Source organism: Ochotona princeps, chromosome 10 (assembly GCF_030435755.1).
Source record: "Ochotona princeps isolate mOchPri1 chromosome 10, mOchPri1.hap1, whole genome shotgun sequence".
Taxonomy (NCBI): Eukaryota; Metazoa; Chordata; class Mammalia; order Lagomorpha; family Ochotonidae; genus Ochotona; species Ochotona princeps.
The window spans coordinates 9,063,828-9,082,260 of NC_080841.1; the positions used below are offsets into that span (position 1 = coordinate 9,063,828).

The 18,433-nt window shown below is 36.5% G+C and overlaps 1 protein-coding gene across 2 annotated transcripts in view; it reads right to left on the reverse strand.

Moving 5' to 3' along the window:
* Nucleotides 1-16,825: 16,825 nt before the first annotated feature.
* The window catches only part of KCNT2 (potassium sodium-activated channel subfamily T member 2), a 354,431-nt gene continuing 352,823 nt past the window's right edge, over nt 16,826-18,433 (reverse strand). For both annotated transcript variants that reach the window (XM_012929978.2, XM_058668959.1), the window contains one exon: nt 16,826-17,180. In XM_012929978.2, coding sequence (XP_012785432.2) covers nt 17,069-17,180 — 112 coding nt within the window. In that variant the 3' untranslated portion in view covers nt 16,826-17,068. The remainder of the gene's footprint in view (nt 17,181-18,433) is intronic.

The following is an 18,433-nucleotide window of genomic DNA, read 5'->3' on the forward strand; positions in this document are numbered from 1 at the left end:
TGAACTTTTAAAAAGAACTGAGCTTATTCTTAAACTGTTCCAAACAATTGAAAAGGAGGGAATCCCGCAAAATACTTTCATGAGGTTAATATAATCCTTATTTCTAAAACAGGTGGAGAGGGGAGAAAGCACAAAAAAGGTAACTATACAGCAATATCTCTGCTGAGTATAGATGCAAAAAGTATTAATAAAATGCTAAGTAATCAAATCCAAAAACACATCAAAAATATCATCCATTTGGAACAGGCGAGGTTGATGCCTGGGATGCGGGGATGGTTCACCATATGAATAAACATAATACACACACCACACCAACAAACTAAAGAACAAATTCCATATGCTTTTCTCAATGCAGAGAGAAAAGATTTGATAACATACAACATTTTTCATGATTAAAAAACACTTAGGCAAACTGCTTATAGATCATATGTCAATACATTAAAAGCAATAAATGAGAAATCCACTGGCAGCATCATATTGAAGGGGGAAAAGCATGAAGCATTTCTGGTATGGTCCAGAGCCAGGCAAGGATGCCCACCCTCACCATCATTATGCATTTTAGTTCTGTAAGTTTTATCCAGAAACTTTATACAAGGAAAATAAATTAAAGGAATATCACTGGGAAAGGAGAAATTCAAACAATCCACTTGCAGATGATATGATCCTATCAGTAGCAGAACCAAAACACTCCACTGAGAGATCATATAAATAAATAATAAATAAATAATAAATAATAATAAATAAATAAATAATGTCAACACCAAAAAAATCTGTAGCATTTGTATATATGATGTATGATGTCATAGAGGAGAAAGAGACTCTAATAATCTAAAAGCTCTTACACAATAAAAACAAAGCTAGAGACTTCACAATACTGGCTTCCAAGACACATAATGTATCAGTCATAATCCAAATAACTTGGTGTTGGCCCAAAAAATAGACATTGGACCGATGGGACAAATTAGAAATTCCAAAAATCAATAAATCTTTGACAAATGACTATAATGCACTCCCTGGAAAGAAGTGAGACCATCAAATTTGATTATTGTTACAACTTTTATCCATAGTCCTCCGGATCAATGATTTTCCTGTCTTCTATTTGCTGGATTCTTTATTTAGTGGAGGATTAAGTTTGTTATTATAAACTGAAAGTTTGCTGTAATAAAAATTATGAGGAAAATGAAAAAGGAAGGAGGATGAATTGTGTATCATTATGTTCTTAAAACTTTTTGGTTTTCTTTATATAAATAAATTAGGTAATTTAAAAAATCATGTCAGGTTGGCCCTCAGGCTTCCAGAAAATTTTTATAAACATACCTGATACCAGAATATTACAAAGAAACCTCCGTAAATTTTTGTTGGAATGGATGAAGCAAAGTGAAAGAAAACAGTTGAGATCATTTCAGAAGAAATGCAGGAACTGCATAGACACAGAGTTGAAGATTATCACCAAAAATCAAAAAGAGCCTGTTGGAGAATACAATGTCAAGCCTGGAGCTACAGTCTATTATGCATGAGGGTAAATTTGGGATACAAACTGTGGCAAGGGAGTAAGGAAGTGGTTAATAAGTTGCATGTATCCGGTCACATAAGATTCAAAACTGGAAGGAACAATTCAGACAAGGACTAAAACAGTTCTTTTTCTTTTTCATGAGTTCCTAGGCACAGGTATTCCCCACTTCACTTCCCTACCCCCCACCCTGACTGTTCAAATTATTTTAATAGTAGATTCCTTTAACAACAGTCATTGAGTCCATCATTCTGTTAAATGCTATCTTTGCTATTATCTTAACATTGTGATTTCTTGGTTTGCTGTGTCTAGAATACTTTAAAAGAACTTTAGAATCTCAACGGCAGCAAAACAAACAATCCTGTAAAGAAATGGGTGAAGGCAATGAACAGGTATTCTTCAAAAGAACAAAATCAAATGACTAATGGACATATGAAAAAATGCTCAGGCTCCCTAGTTATCAGGAGAATACAAATGAAAACCATATTGGAGTTTCACCAAACTCCAGTGAGATTAATTTACATTAAGAACTCTACTAGCAACACCCACTGGCATGGTCACTGTTGGTGGGAGTGTAGGCTGGTACAACCACTGTGAAACTCAGTATAGAGAGTAATAAGAGAACAGAAAATCCACATACTGTATGACCCAGCTGTCTCACTTCTGGGACTATAGCCCAAAGAAGTGAAATTGGCATATGAGAAAATGGCCTGCAACCTTGTCGTTACAGCAACACATGGAAACAACCCAGATACCTGTCAAAAGAGGAATAGATGAAGAAATTGTGCCTATTCTATGTAATACTACAGAACAATTTAAAAAAAAAAAAGAAATCATACCCATTTACAACAAAATGATCCCAAATGGAGACCAATATACTCAGTGAAATAAGCCAATTCAAAAAGGACAACTGCATATTCTTTGATATAAAGCAAAGATAGTTTTACCTGGATGCAAAATAGATTTGCAAATCATAAACATGAGCTCAATCTAACCAAACAAGTGAACATGGCCTTCTCTAACAAAATGTGGGTACCAATCTCTTGGTTTTATCAAGGGGTCATGAGTCTGAATAGGACAAGCATCTGGCAGAAATTAGATGTTTATAAATTTTGTAAGTCCATTGGAATGTTCAGAGCAGAAGACAAACCTTGCTACTCCAATGTTTCTCAGACTTTGCAAATGTTGGTCAGCTCTGGAAAGCTGATCTAACAGATTCAGTTCCCCATATAATGTTTGTATGGCAATCTATTCCTGTTAGTGAAATCTCTAAGTTCCTAAAAGGGAGATTTTTCTCTCTTTTGACCATTCTGCAGCCATATGGACTTTGATTTTTTCCCAAGTAACTGTGTTTATGAAGGAGCACATCTATTTCACATAGGAGAATAATGGGTCTGGGCAGGAAAGAAACATCCTTATTCAGACTACTGGGAAAATATTGCCCTGAGGGAAGATATAAGCTTCTTTTAAAAGAAAAGGCAAGTGAGATCATAGATATGTGGAAAGTGTATGAATTTTCCTGAGGATGGAGAATATTTTTCATAGGCACAATAGTCAGAAGTGTAGCATATAGGGAGATGCCTGCTGACAGGTAGAGTTGGAATATTGCAGCAGAAGTTGGCCTGGGAAACTCTGTGGTGACAGAAATACAGAAGTATGAAGGATATGTGTGCTGACCACTCACCTGCTAACAGACAGACTCACACAGGTGAGCACATAGCAGATAATTTCCAAGCAGTAGCACTTTGCAGCCATGTTTAGAGGAAGGAAAATGAACATTTTGTTGTACATTAGAATCACTTAAAGTTCTTTACAAACTATAAAGGAGAGAATCAGATGGCAGAATAGGGTAAGGACATGTTTAATCAGATGGAGAAACATTAGCCACGGTAAAGCAGAGGGGGCACATTCCAGCAAATAGGAGAGGACAGAACAATGGCAGAGGGGTACCTGGAGAATGACAAACACAGGAAAGCAGTGGACACAACGGTGTGGCGTTGTAGTGACCGATACCCAAGCAGCATTCAGTGAGCAGTGATCTGATATGCAGTGGCAGCCAGAACTCCACCAACAAGGTGGGAAGGAATGTTCACCAGGAGCTCAGGAGGTGATAACAGACAAAGAACTGCCCATCCTGCTGGTCTGTTCATTTGACCAGGAGGAGAGACAAAGCAGCAGGTCCCAGGTGGGCAGCGCAGGAACATGGTGAATTTCACAGCTGAGCCCACCCCCCAGAGTTGAATCTGGTGCCATTTTATTTGAAGAGGCAAAGGCTATGGGACAGGACTGCACATGCACTGAGGTGGGACTGAACTCATTTCAAGCTCAGTGAGCTGCAGCAACGTGCCATCCTACAGGTTCCACCAAAGATAGGTCTAGGTAATCCTCAGATCTGATGGCCAGCAGATCAAGAACCCTAGTCGTGGCACATCAGGCGCCATTTTGTATGATGTGGCAAAGACTTTAAGATTGTAGGGACAACAGTGAGTTGTGCATGTGCTGAGCTTAGCTGGGAGCAAACTCACTGAGCTCATTGCATTGTATTAGTCCCACACAGAAAATAATACTGACTTTGGCATTGTAAGCATCAAAATAGGTTCGTGTGGTCCTCAGACCTGATGGTCAACAGGTCCAGCAAAATGAGCATCATCAACAATTCAGCTATATAGAACACCTGGTGAATCCATCATCTTGGGAACTGTCCCAATAACAAGTGGAAGAAACATTGTACAAACAATGGTGCAGCCTCAGCACAGTGTCACAGGAGGTGGAGAGTGGTGAGCCAGGAGCTGGGGCTATGGAGACCATGGTGGAAACTTAACATAAGAACTCATACCTTGTATCTTAAAATGATAATAATGATAATAATAAACAACTATAAAACAGCTAGGCTCTGCATTCTAAGATTCTGACTTAACTCATTTAGAAGCATTCCTGAGGATGATGTTTTTTGAAAGCTCCAATTAATTTCAAATTTATAGTAAGAATAAGATCCCCTTACATTATCATGCAGTTGTAATCTTACAACCCGTTTTTACTGCTTTCTCAGGGAATGATGTGGCTGAGAAACATTCCTTGTTCATGGGAATCAGTGCAGACAGAAAGGAATTCCTAGGGATCAGGGTCACATGTAATCTCTGAAGTCTCAAGTGAGGATTTATGACTACCTTCCAAGGCATCAGACAGACCATAAAACTTCACTACTATTAATTATATTAATCCTATTTTTTGAGAATAAAATTGCTAAGCAATCCTTTACATTCTACTTGTTTTATAGAACTGATTCAAGTAATCTTACAACTTTGTCCTTCACTCCATTCCGATCCCTAAAAGAGATGATTGGATGAATAGAGTCCTCTGAGTAAAAGCGAGGCCCGGGTTACCTTGAGGCATGCTGTTGCTGAAAGACTAAAGATCAGATGGCTAATCAATTTCCACACAGAGGCCATTTCAGGATGAGCCCAGTGGGATCCCTAAAACAGTTCAATTTGTGTTATTTCCCAGTGCCAGACTGTCTGGTTTTAAGTCCTTTCAATTTATTTCACTTGCTAGTGTTCTATTTTAGTATCGTTCATTAACACCGTCTTTGCCCAGAAAGCAGACATTGACTTATGACGTCAGTATCTGGTATCAAAGTGGCAGTTTGGACTCCTGCTGCTCCACTCCTTCTCAACTTCCTGCCAATCACATGCGGAGGTAACAGAGCATGATTTAAGCAGACCCTTGACACCCATGTGAGAGAACTGGATAGGGTTTCTGGCTCCTGGCTTCTGCCTGGCCCAGCCCAGACAGCTGCCTTTCAGTCATTAGAAACTATAGTCAGAAGCATACTCTCAGAGTTCTTGAGCTCAGAATTCAGAAGCCAACCTATTGATAATGGGTGGGTCTTCTGGAGGGCCTTGACAATCCTCTGTTTCACTGAAGCCTCAAGTCATTGCCATTGTTATATGGTTCTTCCCATTGTGTCCCTCCTTGCTCGATTATGTTTTCGTAAACGAGCATGGTCCTATAACACATGGAACCACTCCAATCTCAAATGACTTCATCTTAACATGCTTATATTTGCAAGGATCTTATTTCTGAATAAATCACATTCTCATTGTGCACAACAATGAATATTTCAGTTCAGTACAGTAGATCAATTTCTATTGTTTACTGCTATTGTCATACACATTGTTTTCCAAAATCATTAGCCATAGATAGCTATGGATTACAGGTTGGTTATTCAGGAGTAGTATTTCATGCAACAAAAGTACCTTTTGATTTTGACTGCTTCGTTCTTTCAAAATGTGATACAGCGTGTAAACTAGTAACCAACACATGACTTTATTTCTAATTTAACCAGAGAAGTCAGTTCTCAACACCAAGCAATGGAACTGAATACTGTTATTTTCAAAATTGCATATAATGAGTCAATTTTCAAAAAGAGAGAATGGCTCAGATATTTTCAGCTCCTGAGAGAAAAAGCTGTGGCATTGTTCACGTATCCCAGATTATTTGTCTGTTAGAAAATTCTTTCCTCTTGAAGAGTCAACTTTCAGTCTTTCAGTTGGCTTTTGCCAGAAAACATGTCAACCCAAGACCTCATAGATGGAAATAATCAAGCTTTACTGTTTTCATGATCTCATAGGGTAGCTGGTGACTTTGATGACCCAGGATATTTGGAAGATGCCTGCGGCTGTTTAGAAAACTGGTTGACGGGCCCGGCGACGTGGCCTAACAGCTAAAGTCCTTGCCTTGAAAGCCCCGGGATCCCATATGGGCACCGGTTCTAATCCCGGCAGCTCCACTTCCCATCCAGCTCCCTGCTTGTGGCCTGGGAAAGCAGTCAAGGCCGGCCCAAAGCTTTGGGACCCTGCACCCGTGTGGGAGACCTGGAAGAGGTTCCTGGTTCCCGGCTTCGGATCGGCGTGCACCGGCCCTTTGCGGCTCACTTGGGGAGTGAATCATCGGATGGAAGATCTTCCTCTCTGTCTCTCCTCCTCTCTGTATATCCGGCTTTCCAATAATACTAAAATCTTTAAAAAAAAAAAGAAAAGAAAACTGGTTGACATCAGTGGGCTCAGATAGCTTCACCCACTTCTATGGCACATTGGGTGGGGAAACAAGTAGGAGTACTTTCAACTTTTCTTGTGATTTCATACCTCCAGACAACCAGCCCAGGCTTACTCATCCTGAGCCTTCCAGTGTGAATGTGGAAGAGAGGAGACTAAAACTCAGTGAACACACAGAAACCCATGTAATAACTCTACTTCCATATTTCTTTATACTGTCTCATTGGCCAAGACATTTCACAGTGATTGAAACTCTGGTATGAAGGAACTGCCCAATAATGTGACTGGAGAAACAAGCCTATTTTGTTTTACCAAAATGTATCATAAAAGTTTAGAGTAATGAAGTCGTATTTCATTCACACAATGAGTTTCTAGACAGATATATAGCCTTACACTGCATACCACAGGGTACAGAGGCACGCTGGAGGAAGCACGTCTGGAGTTCTTCATGTTTGGTTGGAAAACATTCTACCCAGAAAAATGATGCTATGTACTACATTCGCTGCAAAACATTTAGTCTGTTGGACACCAGGAATCGACATAAATCCTCTTAAAAGGGACCAGAGATCAATACTCCTTCACAATTAAATGATCAGCTCTGAATTAGTATATTCAGGAGTCTAGGTCACTGGATAGAAATTGAACAGTTTTGGTCTTCATTTCCTTTACTGGGGGTGGGAAGTGGCATTCAATTCTTTAAGTATTGCAGAATTGCTCTGTTACAGAAAAGGCACATACTGATACTCCACTCACATAGATGCAAACTGTGCGTTACAAAGAAGGATGTGCTCATTTGCATATACTAAACTGATTCACAAGCCCAGGGAATTTGATACCTTAAGATTCATATCACAAGTCAGATAAAAGAAGAAGAAAAAATCACACGGTTTAATCCCACTTTTGCACCATGAAAATAGGTTCCTGAACTTTCTGACATTTTCTTTTTAAAGCTCTTCCGTTGCTGTGCTCAACTAGACATATTTTCAAAAACCCACAAAGTGATACTAAAATCTAAGAGAAAAAAGAGCAAGCGAATTTAAAAACGCACAATTAATGAGATTATCACCCTCTGTCCTTGTCCACTTAATTCTGCACAAGCACATAATTGATGTCTTTTATATTAAACCTGAATAAATAGATTTTGAATTTAATCATTCCCCTTTTAGTACAATAGCATCAGGACCACTATACTGATTTCTCTTTGTTCTCTAAATTACAGTTTGTAACTCTGATTGGAAGGCCTTTCAGAGTGAAACAATGAGTTTTTCTTTTCTCTTCAGTTTCTACATCCCTTCCATTTCTTTTCTCTCCATGCTGACTTGAACATATCCATAATATTCATAAATGAGAAAAATAGAAAATGGCCTTTCTTAGATATTGCATGGGCCTATAGAACCCACTTACTTTGCATACTTTTAAAATGATTAGGCATGCTGTAGTATTTAGAATTTGCAAAGTAATACAATTTTTTAAATCAACAAGTGTTCCCCAATATCAACATGCCAAGGATTTATGAATGTGATCCTGGTACCTCAACTCAAAAACCTGGGAGTCTATAGAAAAAAACCAAACATTAAACAGGTGAGCCATAGCTATGGAATTCTTCAGTCTCCTTTCAAGGGTTGTTTTAAATGAGATAAAAATCAAATTGTGTTAAGTCTGAAGATGGAACATTCACATGACACTTGGTTTTTCACTGTCTGATCCTTATCACTTTCAGCTTGTCTCTGATCCTGGTCATTGACCCTGCATACCCACCACAGAGGCCACTCTATTCATCAATACAGACAAGCCCCTTTAAGTAACAGAATTTATTAAAGTTTTAAACTGATAAAGGAGAAAAAGAGGTTACATGTAAACATAATTTTGAAATAGTTAGTCATCCTTCAATAAAAATTATTTTTACTAACCTTGGCATTAAAATGTCTCTAGCCAAAGCTACCCCCAAAATCCATTACTTATTGCATACGCCACCTACTGTTCAGATTTTCCATCTCTGCAGCCACTCCTCCCTGTGTTCCACCTCGTTGCTCTCCAAATTTCATCCATTCTCTTATTTCATCTACTGGAGCCTTTGTCCTCCATTGGTTGATCCAGGTTGCAGCCATAGAGGTTTCCTTTTTAGCCAAACATACCCGAAAGTATGTTTCAAAAAAAAAACCCACATTATTTCCATTAATACAATTGTGGAATCAGATTCTTAAATTATACTTGTCCTCTCTTGATCCAATACTGCTTCTTACTGCTACTAACTAGGCACAGCAGGCAGTGAAACAGTACAGGACGCTGTTAGAGAATATAAAGTGGATTTTGTATATGTGTGTTGTTATTACTAAAGGCATTGTGACAGCTTCCTTGAAGAAGTATTTCACACGATTTCTTGAAAAAATGTTTCTCAACATACAGTTTTGCTTAATTGAACCAGTACCTGAAATGAGCAAGAATTAGACAGCGAAAGAGTAGGAGTATATTTCAGGCTGAAAAAAAAAGCTGCATCTTTTTATTTTTTTTTAGATTTCTTTATTCTTGTTGGACAGAAAGATTTACAGAGAGAAGAAGATATAGAGAGAAAGATCTTCTCTCCTTTGGTTCATGCTCCAAGTGATCACAATGGCTTGAGCTAACACAATCCGAAGCCAGGATCCACAAACTTCCTCCGGATCTCTCATGCAGGTACAGGGTCCCAAGGCTTTGGACCATCCTCCACTGAATCCCAGGTCACAAACAGGGAGCTGGATAGGAGGTGGAGCAGTTGGGACACAAACTGGGCCCATATGAAATCCCAGTGCATGTAAGTTGAGAATCTAGCCACTGGCCCATTGCACCAAGCCCACCAAGTCCATCTTTATTATGAAAACTATGTGGAATGTTTGAAACTATGAAAACAGTTTTCCATGCATGAAACACATGAGCAAGAGGGAAAGCGAAGAGGTGAATGTGTGTGTCAGATCATGCCACTATTAGGCCTGCTGATTGCTTTGGTCTTCCTTCTGAGCATGGCAGAAATCATTTGTGTTAATTTTAACTAATTATAACTTTAAATTTTGAAGAATCTTTCTGACCATAACGTGTAGAGAAAAAAAGAAGAGTGAAAAATTGAATTTGGGAAATGTGCTAAAGGAGCACAGGGTAACATCTGAATAGCCTGGTCAGGACACTGACAGTGACAATATAGGATTTGAGGGAATGTAGAAATGGTACCAAGAGGATGGAGAAGAGAATCAAGGAACCTTGGGCTTTTTGGAATCCAAGATTCATTTTTTCTGTCTTAGTATGAAAGAAAAGCCTTCCATTACCCAGTGAGCCGATGCCACCATAATCAGTTCAATAACAAAAGGCACCATCACCTGAGTAAAGTTGTAATAATTTTCAGCAGAGATGTACTTCTGAGATTCCAAAGGCCTTAAACCAATCTCTTTAGTTGACTGACAAATCCAGCTGGTCAGTTTCTACATGACAATTTTGGGATGCCCATACCTACAAATATTTTCTACCAGAAAATTTTCAGTTTCATCGTAATGTTACCATGAGCAGTGATTTCATATTCCAAAAGCAACTGGAATTTATTCCTGGTCCCAAGGGCAAGCTCAACACCTATGTCCTTCGACAAAGTTCCTTCTTCTGTGTCTTCAATTGATTTCTTCCCAACAGGATGCTGGCTCTCATCATTGCCAACTCAAAAGATTGGCCATGGTGGGCCTGAAGCTTATGGACCAAACTACCCTTGTACACAGGCAGGATACAGCTTAGCTCTTGAATGCCTGAGGTTACATAGTGATCTCTGTAGAAGTGACTATGACCTAGCCACTGCTACACGGTTGTGTTGAGAAGAGGTCAATGTTATGCCCACGAAGGAAATTACTTACCTTGATTATCATCTGTATCCTGTAGTTTATTCTATGCCGATATTGGAAGTATTACAAAGAAACAATTGATTTCGGACTCCAGTGAAAATTGGCTTCTGTCTAATATACAAAGATGTTAAATTACTTCTCTAAGTTATTCAAGGTTATATGAATTCAGTAATTGCTTCAGTGACTATTTTATATGAAGAAGCAAACAAAGAGAGAGTTTTAGAGAATGTTGAAAAATGTCAAGGAAGCCTGATTCTTTTAATATTGAAAAATTGTTCTCAAAGTCCAAATAATTATGAGGCAGTAAAAATGTCAACATCTTTCAATAATTTTCAGCAGAGATGTACTTCTGAGATTCCAAAGGCCTTAAACCAATCTCTTTAGTTGACTGACAAATCCAGCTGGTCAGTTTCTACATGACAATTTTGGGATGCCCATACCTACAAATATTTTCTACCAGAAAATTTTCAGTTTCATCGTAATGTTACCATGAGCAGTGATTTCATATTCCAAAAGCAACTGGAATTTATTCCTGATCCCAAGGGCAAGCTCAACACCTATGTCCTTCGACAAAGTTCCTTCTTCTGTGTCTTCAATTGATTTCTTCCCAACAGGATGCTGGCTCTCATCATTGCCAACTCAAAAGATTGGCCATGGTGGGCCTGAAGCTTATGGACCAAACTACCCTTGTACACAGGCAGGATACAGCTTAGCTCTTGAATGCCTGAGGTTACATAGTGATCTCTGTAGAAGTGACTATGACCTAGCCACTGCTACACGGTTGTGTTGAGAAGAGGTCAATGTTATGCCCACGAAGGAAATTACTTACCTTGATTATCATCTGTATCCTGTAGTTTATTCTATGCCGATATTGGAAGTATTACAAAGAAACAATTGATTTCGGACTCCAGTGAAAATTGGCTTCTGTCTAATATACAAAGATGTTAAATTACTTCTCTAAGTTATTCAAGGTTATATGAATTCAGTAATTGCTTCAGTGACTATTTTATATGAAGAAGCAAACAAAGAGAGAGTTTTAGAGAATGTTGAAAAATGTCAAGGAAGCCTGATTCTTTTAATATTGAAAAATTGTTCTCAAAGTCCAAATAATTATGAGGCAGTAAAAATGTCAACATCTTTCAATAATGTTCACTTAAGAAAACCTTAAAAATATTACAGGCATTCTTTTAAAGTACTTGAAGGTACAAGTATGTTCCATCACTCATGAATATGCCTAGTAATAAAATTTTTAATATTTTGTTATCTACAGTGCAAGGATAGCACAGAAAATCATGAAAGTAAGGCCTTCAAATTCCAAAGAAACTTGCTAACAAATAAAATATTTCTTCAAATTATGTGCTTCCAACATTTAGTTAGGAATGACTGTCACAATCATGTTGACAAAAAGAGATAGAAATTTTCAACAGATCATTTTAAAAAATGTGCCTGTGACCTGAAAATTTTACATTTGGAAGTGCCCAAAGAACCATCTTTCTTGTTAGCTAATTTATGTTTTTGAGCTTGTAACAATGATGCAGGAAATATTTATTTTTTTATCCTGCTCCAAATTGGATTGCACCTTGCTTCCTAGAACAAAAATTCATCTTAATTTTAATAAGTGAGAAGTGAAAATTTTCCTAAGTACCTTGGAAAAAGGAAAGTGCTTCTCAACAAAGAACTTGCTTAGTTAGTGATAATAAATCAAGCACAGTCACTTAATTGCTTTTAGCAACATGTTTTCCACTGGAAATGTCAGTCATTTAATAGTCATTTCACAGCATGCTTTTATCCAAAAACATTAAAAATCAATTATATTTCATTAAAAAGTGATCATATAGTCTATTTTCAAAATTAATTCATTTATAGTTTAGTTGGTACAAGAAACTCTGAAATTGAAGTACATTTTCAAGCAATTATTTTTTTTCACATTCTGTTTCTTGGTTTGAATCCTTTATAAAAATAAGTATTTCTATTGTATTTATAACATTCCAAAGATTTCTTACTATTACTCAAATGAATGTTTACGTATAATTTATAAAATCTTTTATGCTGCGCCTACAGTGTGTTAAACTGGATGAACTCAGTGTTTGCAAAGCTTACATCCCATGTGGTTGCTGGATTGTGTCCTCACTGCTCCACTTCCACTCCAGATCCCTGTTAATGGCCTGGGAAGAGCAGAAAAAGATGGCCTAAGTACTTGGGCCCCTGTTAATGTTGTGGGAGACCTAGAAGAAGTTTCTGGCTTCCAATTCCTGCCTGGCCAGGCCCTGGCCATTGTGGTTACCCGGGAGTTGGCCAGCAGAAGAGATCTGGCTCTCAGTCTCTGGTCTCTCCTTTCTTCTCTCTGCAACTCAACTAAATAAATACATAAATAGGTAAATCTTAGAATGATTTGTGCTAAAAGTTTTAAGCGTTAAGTTTAAAAGTTTTATTGGTGCAGATATACATATTTGAGATTGTGACGTTTGGCTATTACTGAAACAATTGTCAAACCTGTATTACCAAATACATGAGTTTTGTTTTGAAATCATAAAATTGGCAGAGCTTGTCCACTCTTCGTCCACTTATTTCAATTAAAGTTACACTCCATTATACTTCATGCAAATTTATTCATTTTATGAATATTTTAATAATCAGTAACAATAAGATAGTTACCTTCTGTAAACAGCGGACAAATCACCTGCTCCTGAAATTTCATTTTATTGCTAAGTTCTAGGATAGCTAATGTACAATCACCTGAATGCTGTATATTTTTAATATAATACAAAAAGGAGAAACTATGGATCTTTGTTTTGGAACTCTATATTTCTTTGGAATTTAAATAGCTATAGTGCAATTTGTGAAAAATTTCTAATACCCTTAGAAAAACAGATTATTCTTTTATTTCTACTAAAATGCTTTTAGATTTAAGTAATAAGAGTTTTCTTGGATAACAATGTACTATCTAGTCTATAAGCCAAATTACTGTAATAAAGGACCACTGTTACATCCCTATATTTACCTACGAGTCTGCCTCTCCCCTCCCCAAAGTCAGATATGTTGTAAGAGTTCTACAAATAAAAGTAGGAGCAGACACATTCCAACGAAGTCAACATGCTTTAATGCTGAGCAGGATGAGGTTACCATGTTCTGAACCATTTCCCAAAGAGTGCTATTACATTTGTTAAATTTACCCCAAGTCTTTCTAGAAGATTCTCAGATTGAGAACTTGCTACCACCGTTTCTTCAAATTTAATCAGACAGAAAAGGGAGGATTTTTTCTTGTACATCAGCCAGATTTGCACACAGAATATTTCATACAGTGACTTGTTAGTTATAGCAAAGCACTAGAGTAACGTGAGATTGGTTCATACCAGGTAAAGAAAACTTGAAAATCATAGACAAGAGCAGGTAAAGGCAGCATGTATTATCTACAGAGCCAACAAAAACAGCTCCAGGAAGAAACTCCACTGTGGAATGCTAAGCCACGGCTTACAGATGGCAACTATGACAGAACTTTCCAGAAATTAACTTTACAGTGCCTAAAGCTGTCCATAAATAAACATCACCCTGGAGGCTCTCCACAGCCAAGCACCTGACAGGGTAGCAGGGGAGCCACAGGACATTTACACATTGGCCACTCGATATCTGGTTGCCATTCTTGGGCTTTTGCACATGTAGAAAAGTTGTTCTAGGTAGACACATCACTTGTTCCTGGAGCAGTCCTGTGGAAGAAGAGGGTCGGCTTTGCTTGAGACATTTTGGTCTCGTGTTTTCCAGCTCAGGTATAAAGGATCCTGGCAGAAAGAAACCCTGGAATTCCTCATCATGTCTCCTCAAGTCCTGAGCCCCCAGGATGACTTCACTCTTTCCATTACTGACTCTTGTAGCGTCAATCTGCATGTACTATCCAAGAATATTCCTGGTTGATTTCAGTAGGAGAGATAGGGAAAAATCTATCTCATTTGCCAGGAACCAGAAGTCTACTACAGAACTTAAATTATTTCTCTTTTTTTTATTGGCTGCTTTTCTGGTCCTCAAATGTTTGCATTTGGGACATGATTCTGTATTGTGGAAAACACTTTTTTTGAAGACAGTAAATTTTTTCATTTTTTCACCAGCTTCTTTCTTTGAGTTGCTCACATCTCGTTTTTATCCCGATCATCTTGCCCCAACCCTAACCCTAACATTCTCCTTTTCTGTCATTGTGCAGTAAACATTCATAATCCATCATGTTAGCATGTAACTCAACAGCACTTTATTTCTGCTTCATTTTCCTCTGTTTTATTTTCCTTTAAGATCAACTTCAAGCACATTTTTGTTTAAAATAATAAGCTGGTAAACGGAGTTTTCAATCTATCTAAACAGCTAAAATTTTGGTTTAAAAAACACACCAAGAGTTTTCCTCATCAGAAATAATTTTATTTAATTGAATGTAACTGGTAGCAAAATGTACATAATCAATGAACAGAATCAACTTTCAAAGTCATACAAGAACTGCTCTTTATTTTCATGTGCAAGTATACTAGTTTTAAAAAGGCAACAGTTTGTTAAAAGTCCTTTATAACCATGTTTTTATTATTTAAATAACAGAAAGACTACCAGGCTATTGTTACAGCAAGCTGATATGAATTATGTCAAATATTAAATTTGGACTAATATTCATAATCAAAAATAATTTCTCAAATTTATGAAACAAAAGTTTTAGTTTTATAGGAAATATAATCATATCCTAGCTTAAAATCCTAGTCTTAACAGGTGTCATAATGCAAAAATACTAAACTTCAGATCTTGTGGGGAAATATATTTGCAAAATCTTACACATCATCCTAAAAATAATTTAATGGAATTTAAAAAGTCAACTCAAAATAGCATCATACTTACCACTGATATGCAAATATCAAACAAGTTCATTAATTACTTCTCTCGTTCACGTATGTTAGCTCAACTCTGTCGGCAGCAAATATGTTTGTCAAATTTATTTCACATCTTTAAAACACATACATGTATAAATGCATGTAAGATTTGTGTTTTAAGGCATGCTCCCAATTTTAAGTAGTCTCCCTTAATAAACCGTTCTCTCTTATCAATGAAAATTAAACTCTCTTTGTTATAGGAAATTTCTCGACATTCTTGTGTTCGAAAATATGGAAAAGGTAAAAGACCAAAAGAAAAAGACATTTCATATTCTTATGTCAAATGATATGTTGGCTAAAACTCTTTGGTTTGAAATTTTTATTTCTGCAGAATTATCGGGAGAACATCAGGTTTTTTTATCCTTTGCAATTTATTCTGTTTTTCTTTCAGTTGGTCTACTTCATTATCAAAAGAAGAGGCAGCACATCTGTTTCTATTATCATAGTTTTGGATGAATTAGAATTCAGTGTCAAACAAATAAAACATAACATTAGAAGGAAAGTATTTTTTAAAATGTATTAGTGCTTTTCCCTTGGAAATACCTTAACTTAACTTCTAGTTCAACACTGGACATTTTATCTAGACCTGTTTGAGCCATTTCTTTAGGGGGATAAAGATAAAGTTAAATATGTAAGTAAAAGCATTTGTTGTCACCAGGACATGACTTACATTGCGTCATTTGCTATAACTTATGGGATAAAACCACTTAGTTTTATATTAAGCATTTTCCTCACACTATTTGTTTCAAATAACTGACATGTTTTAGGGTGATTACTTTAATATTAAAGACATAAGGAGGCTTTGAACACTTTGAAGGATCCCCGTACTCTATAAAAATTATAAATTTTCTTCTTTCAATGTTATAGTATTTTAATGAAATTTTCTAGCTACATGAAAAATATTAACGCTCCAGAGACTAATGAAATTGAAAATCAGGACTACGTAGCTCAAGAAATTCAGTTAACATTTCAATTATTGAATTTAATTTAAACTTACAAATATGTATTACATATTTTCTATATGCTAGGAATTCCTTCAGAACACTAGATATTTCATTTTTGTACACTTCGTTTGGCATAAAATGTGTGCTAGAAATGATCAAAAAGTTCAGATCCTTAATATTTTTGCTTATTTTAGCTTCTTTTGTGAAATAAAACATGCTATGAGCATCAGAAATTCTAAAGTGGATATGCTATCATATGATGAGGCAGAACAGAAAGATTAAAATGGTTTAAAGATTTCTGTTCTAAAATCGTGAGTCTTACACAAAAGTCAGGAACACAGATTTCTTGGTTAATTTTTATGAAGAGAAGATTAGACATTTACAATGAAATTAATTTTATAAAAACTGAATGCTTGCACATAATATGACCCATCGAATTTTTGGAGAAGCAACAATCTATGCCCACTGTGATGCACCAAATACTTGAGATTTTCAGTAGACGTTCATAAAACTTTAATGATTATTGAAAGTTAATTCATAGTTTGAATTACTGTCAAACAATTTACATATAAAATCTAAATTTTGTATTTTAATTTAGGTCTTCAAAATCATTCTGCTGACACCTTCCAAAGACCAATAGAGGTCGAGTCGATAAATAGTACATTAAATTTTAAAGTGATCTAGAATCATAAGAGAATAGATTCTGTTTTTAAACATGGCAGAACTTAACACATTCCAGTCTCTTTCCTTTCACTTATGTTATTTCAAGCAAAATCTTTGTAGGAGAAAAAAATAAGTCTCTTCTTGCTAATCAAAGTTGAGTCTCCTCCCGTGTGTCTTGACCCGTGGCGTTGCAAATGCTGTTTTTTCGGCTGGGTTCACTATTTGGAAGATAGGCCAAAGGATCTGGCCTGATTAAGTATCTAATAAAAAAAACAAAAAGCAAAAGTAGTATTCAGCAAAAGTAAATTGATTCACACAGACAATTTAGGTTTCTCCTTGCCCAGCTTTCAAGTTATCTAAATTCTGTTTTCTATCAAGCAGAGCAGGAGGTCTCACTGTTTTTTGGCCTATAACTTGTAGTGTTTATATTATCACTTACATGCTTGAGAATATTATGATGAAGGATGCTAATGAATCAAAAATATTGAATTCTGACAAGTTTTAGCATCTTTACCTTTATCATATTTTAATGATGTATTTTAGTATTTTTTACTTATTATAACTTATTTTGATTATTTTTCATTCAATAATGACTCTAAAGAATTATAAAATTAGTAATTTGACAGAAATGTTTTTTTGACTTTTTAAACTTGAACATAGCAATACGTTTTTTTTACAAAATTCATGATTTAATAAATACAAACATTAGGTATAAACAATTTTAACTGGACTATTATTTGGAATATTAGCTGAGAAACTATTAATCTAAAACTCAGTTTATTGGAGAATAAGTGATAATAGTAATATACAAAAATATTATTTCAGTTTACTAGTTACAGAGGAAAAAGGTACACATTTCTTTCTGCGATCATTTACCTGATTTGTTCAACTTTAGATGGCTCAGACACACATCATTAGCTCCCTTGATTGGAGCACCTAGAAGACACTTGATAGTACCTACGGAAATACAACTAACATAGCCTGACCCCAGCCCTACAAAAGCTTACCACATCACATTTGAAAAGAAAAGGAAATTCCAAATGTCACGCTAAGAGTTCAACAACAACCGAGAGAATTAAGGAATGTTTTATTGAAGTGAACATCATGAGTTCATCTGTCCAGGACGGAGAGGAGCAGAGATGCCACCCTGCAGTGGGACAAGGTAGGGAGCCTTGGAAGACAGGTAGCAAACAGTGCATGAGAAATCAGGAAGAAAGGTTGAAAGGGACGATGAAGCACTGTGAGACTCAGGATAAACAGTTTCATTTTCCTCTGGAAAGGCAGTGGGAGCCACTGAGGACTCAGCAGGAGGAGAAAGACAAGAAAGACAGCACTCTGAGGAAGTCTGGTTAATGAAGTTCAGGAAGTGACTGGGAAAGCTCAAGGGGAGAACGCCGATCAAGGCTATTTTGTTCCATTAAAGTAAAAGGATGAAACACTCATAAAACACACTCTTTACTTAAAATAAGAAAAAACTGAATGCATAACAGTCTATTATCTTCAATCAAAACTT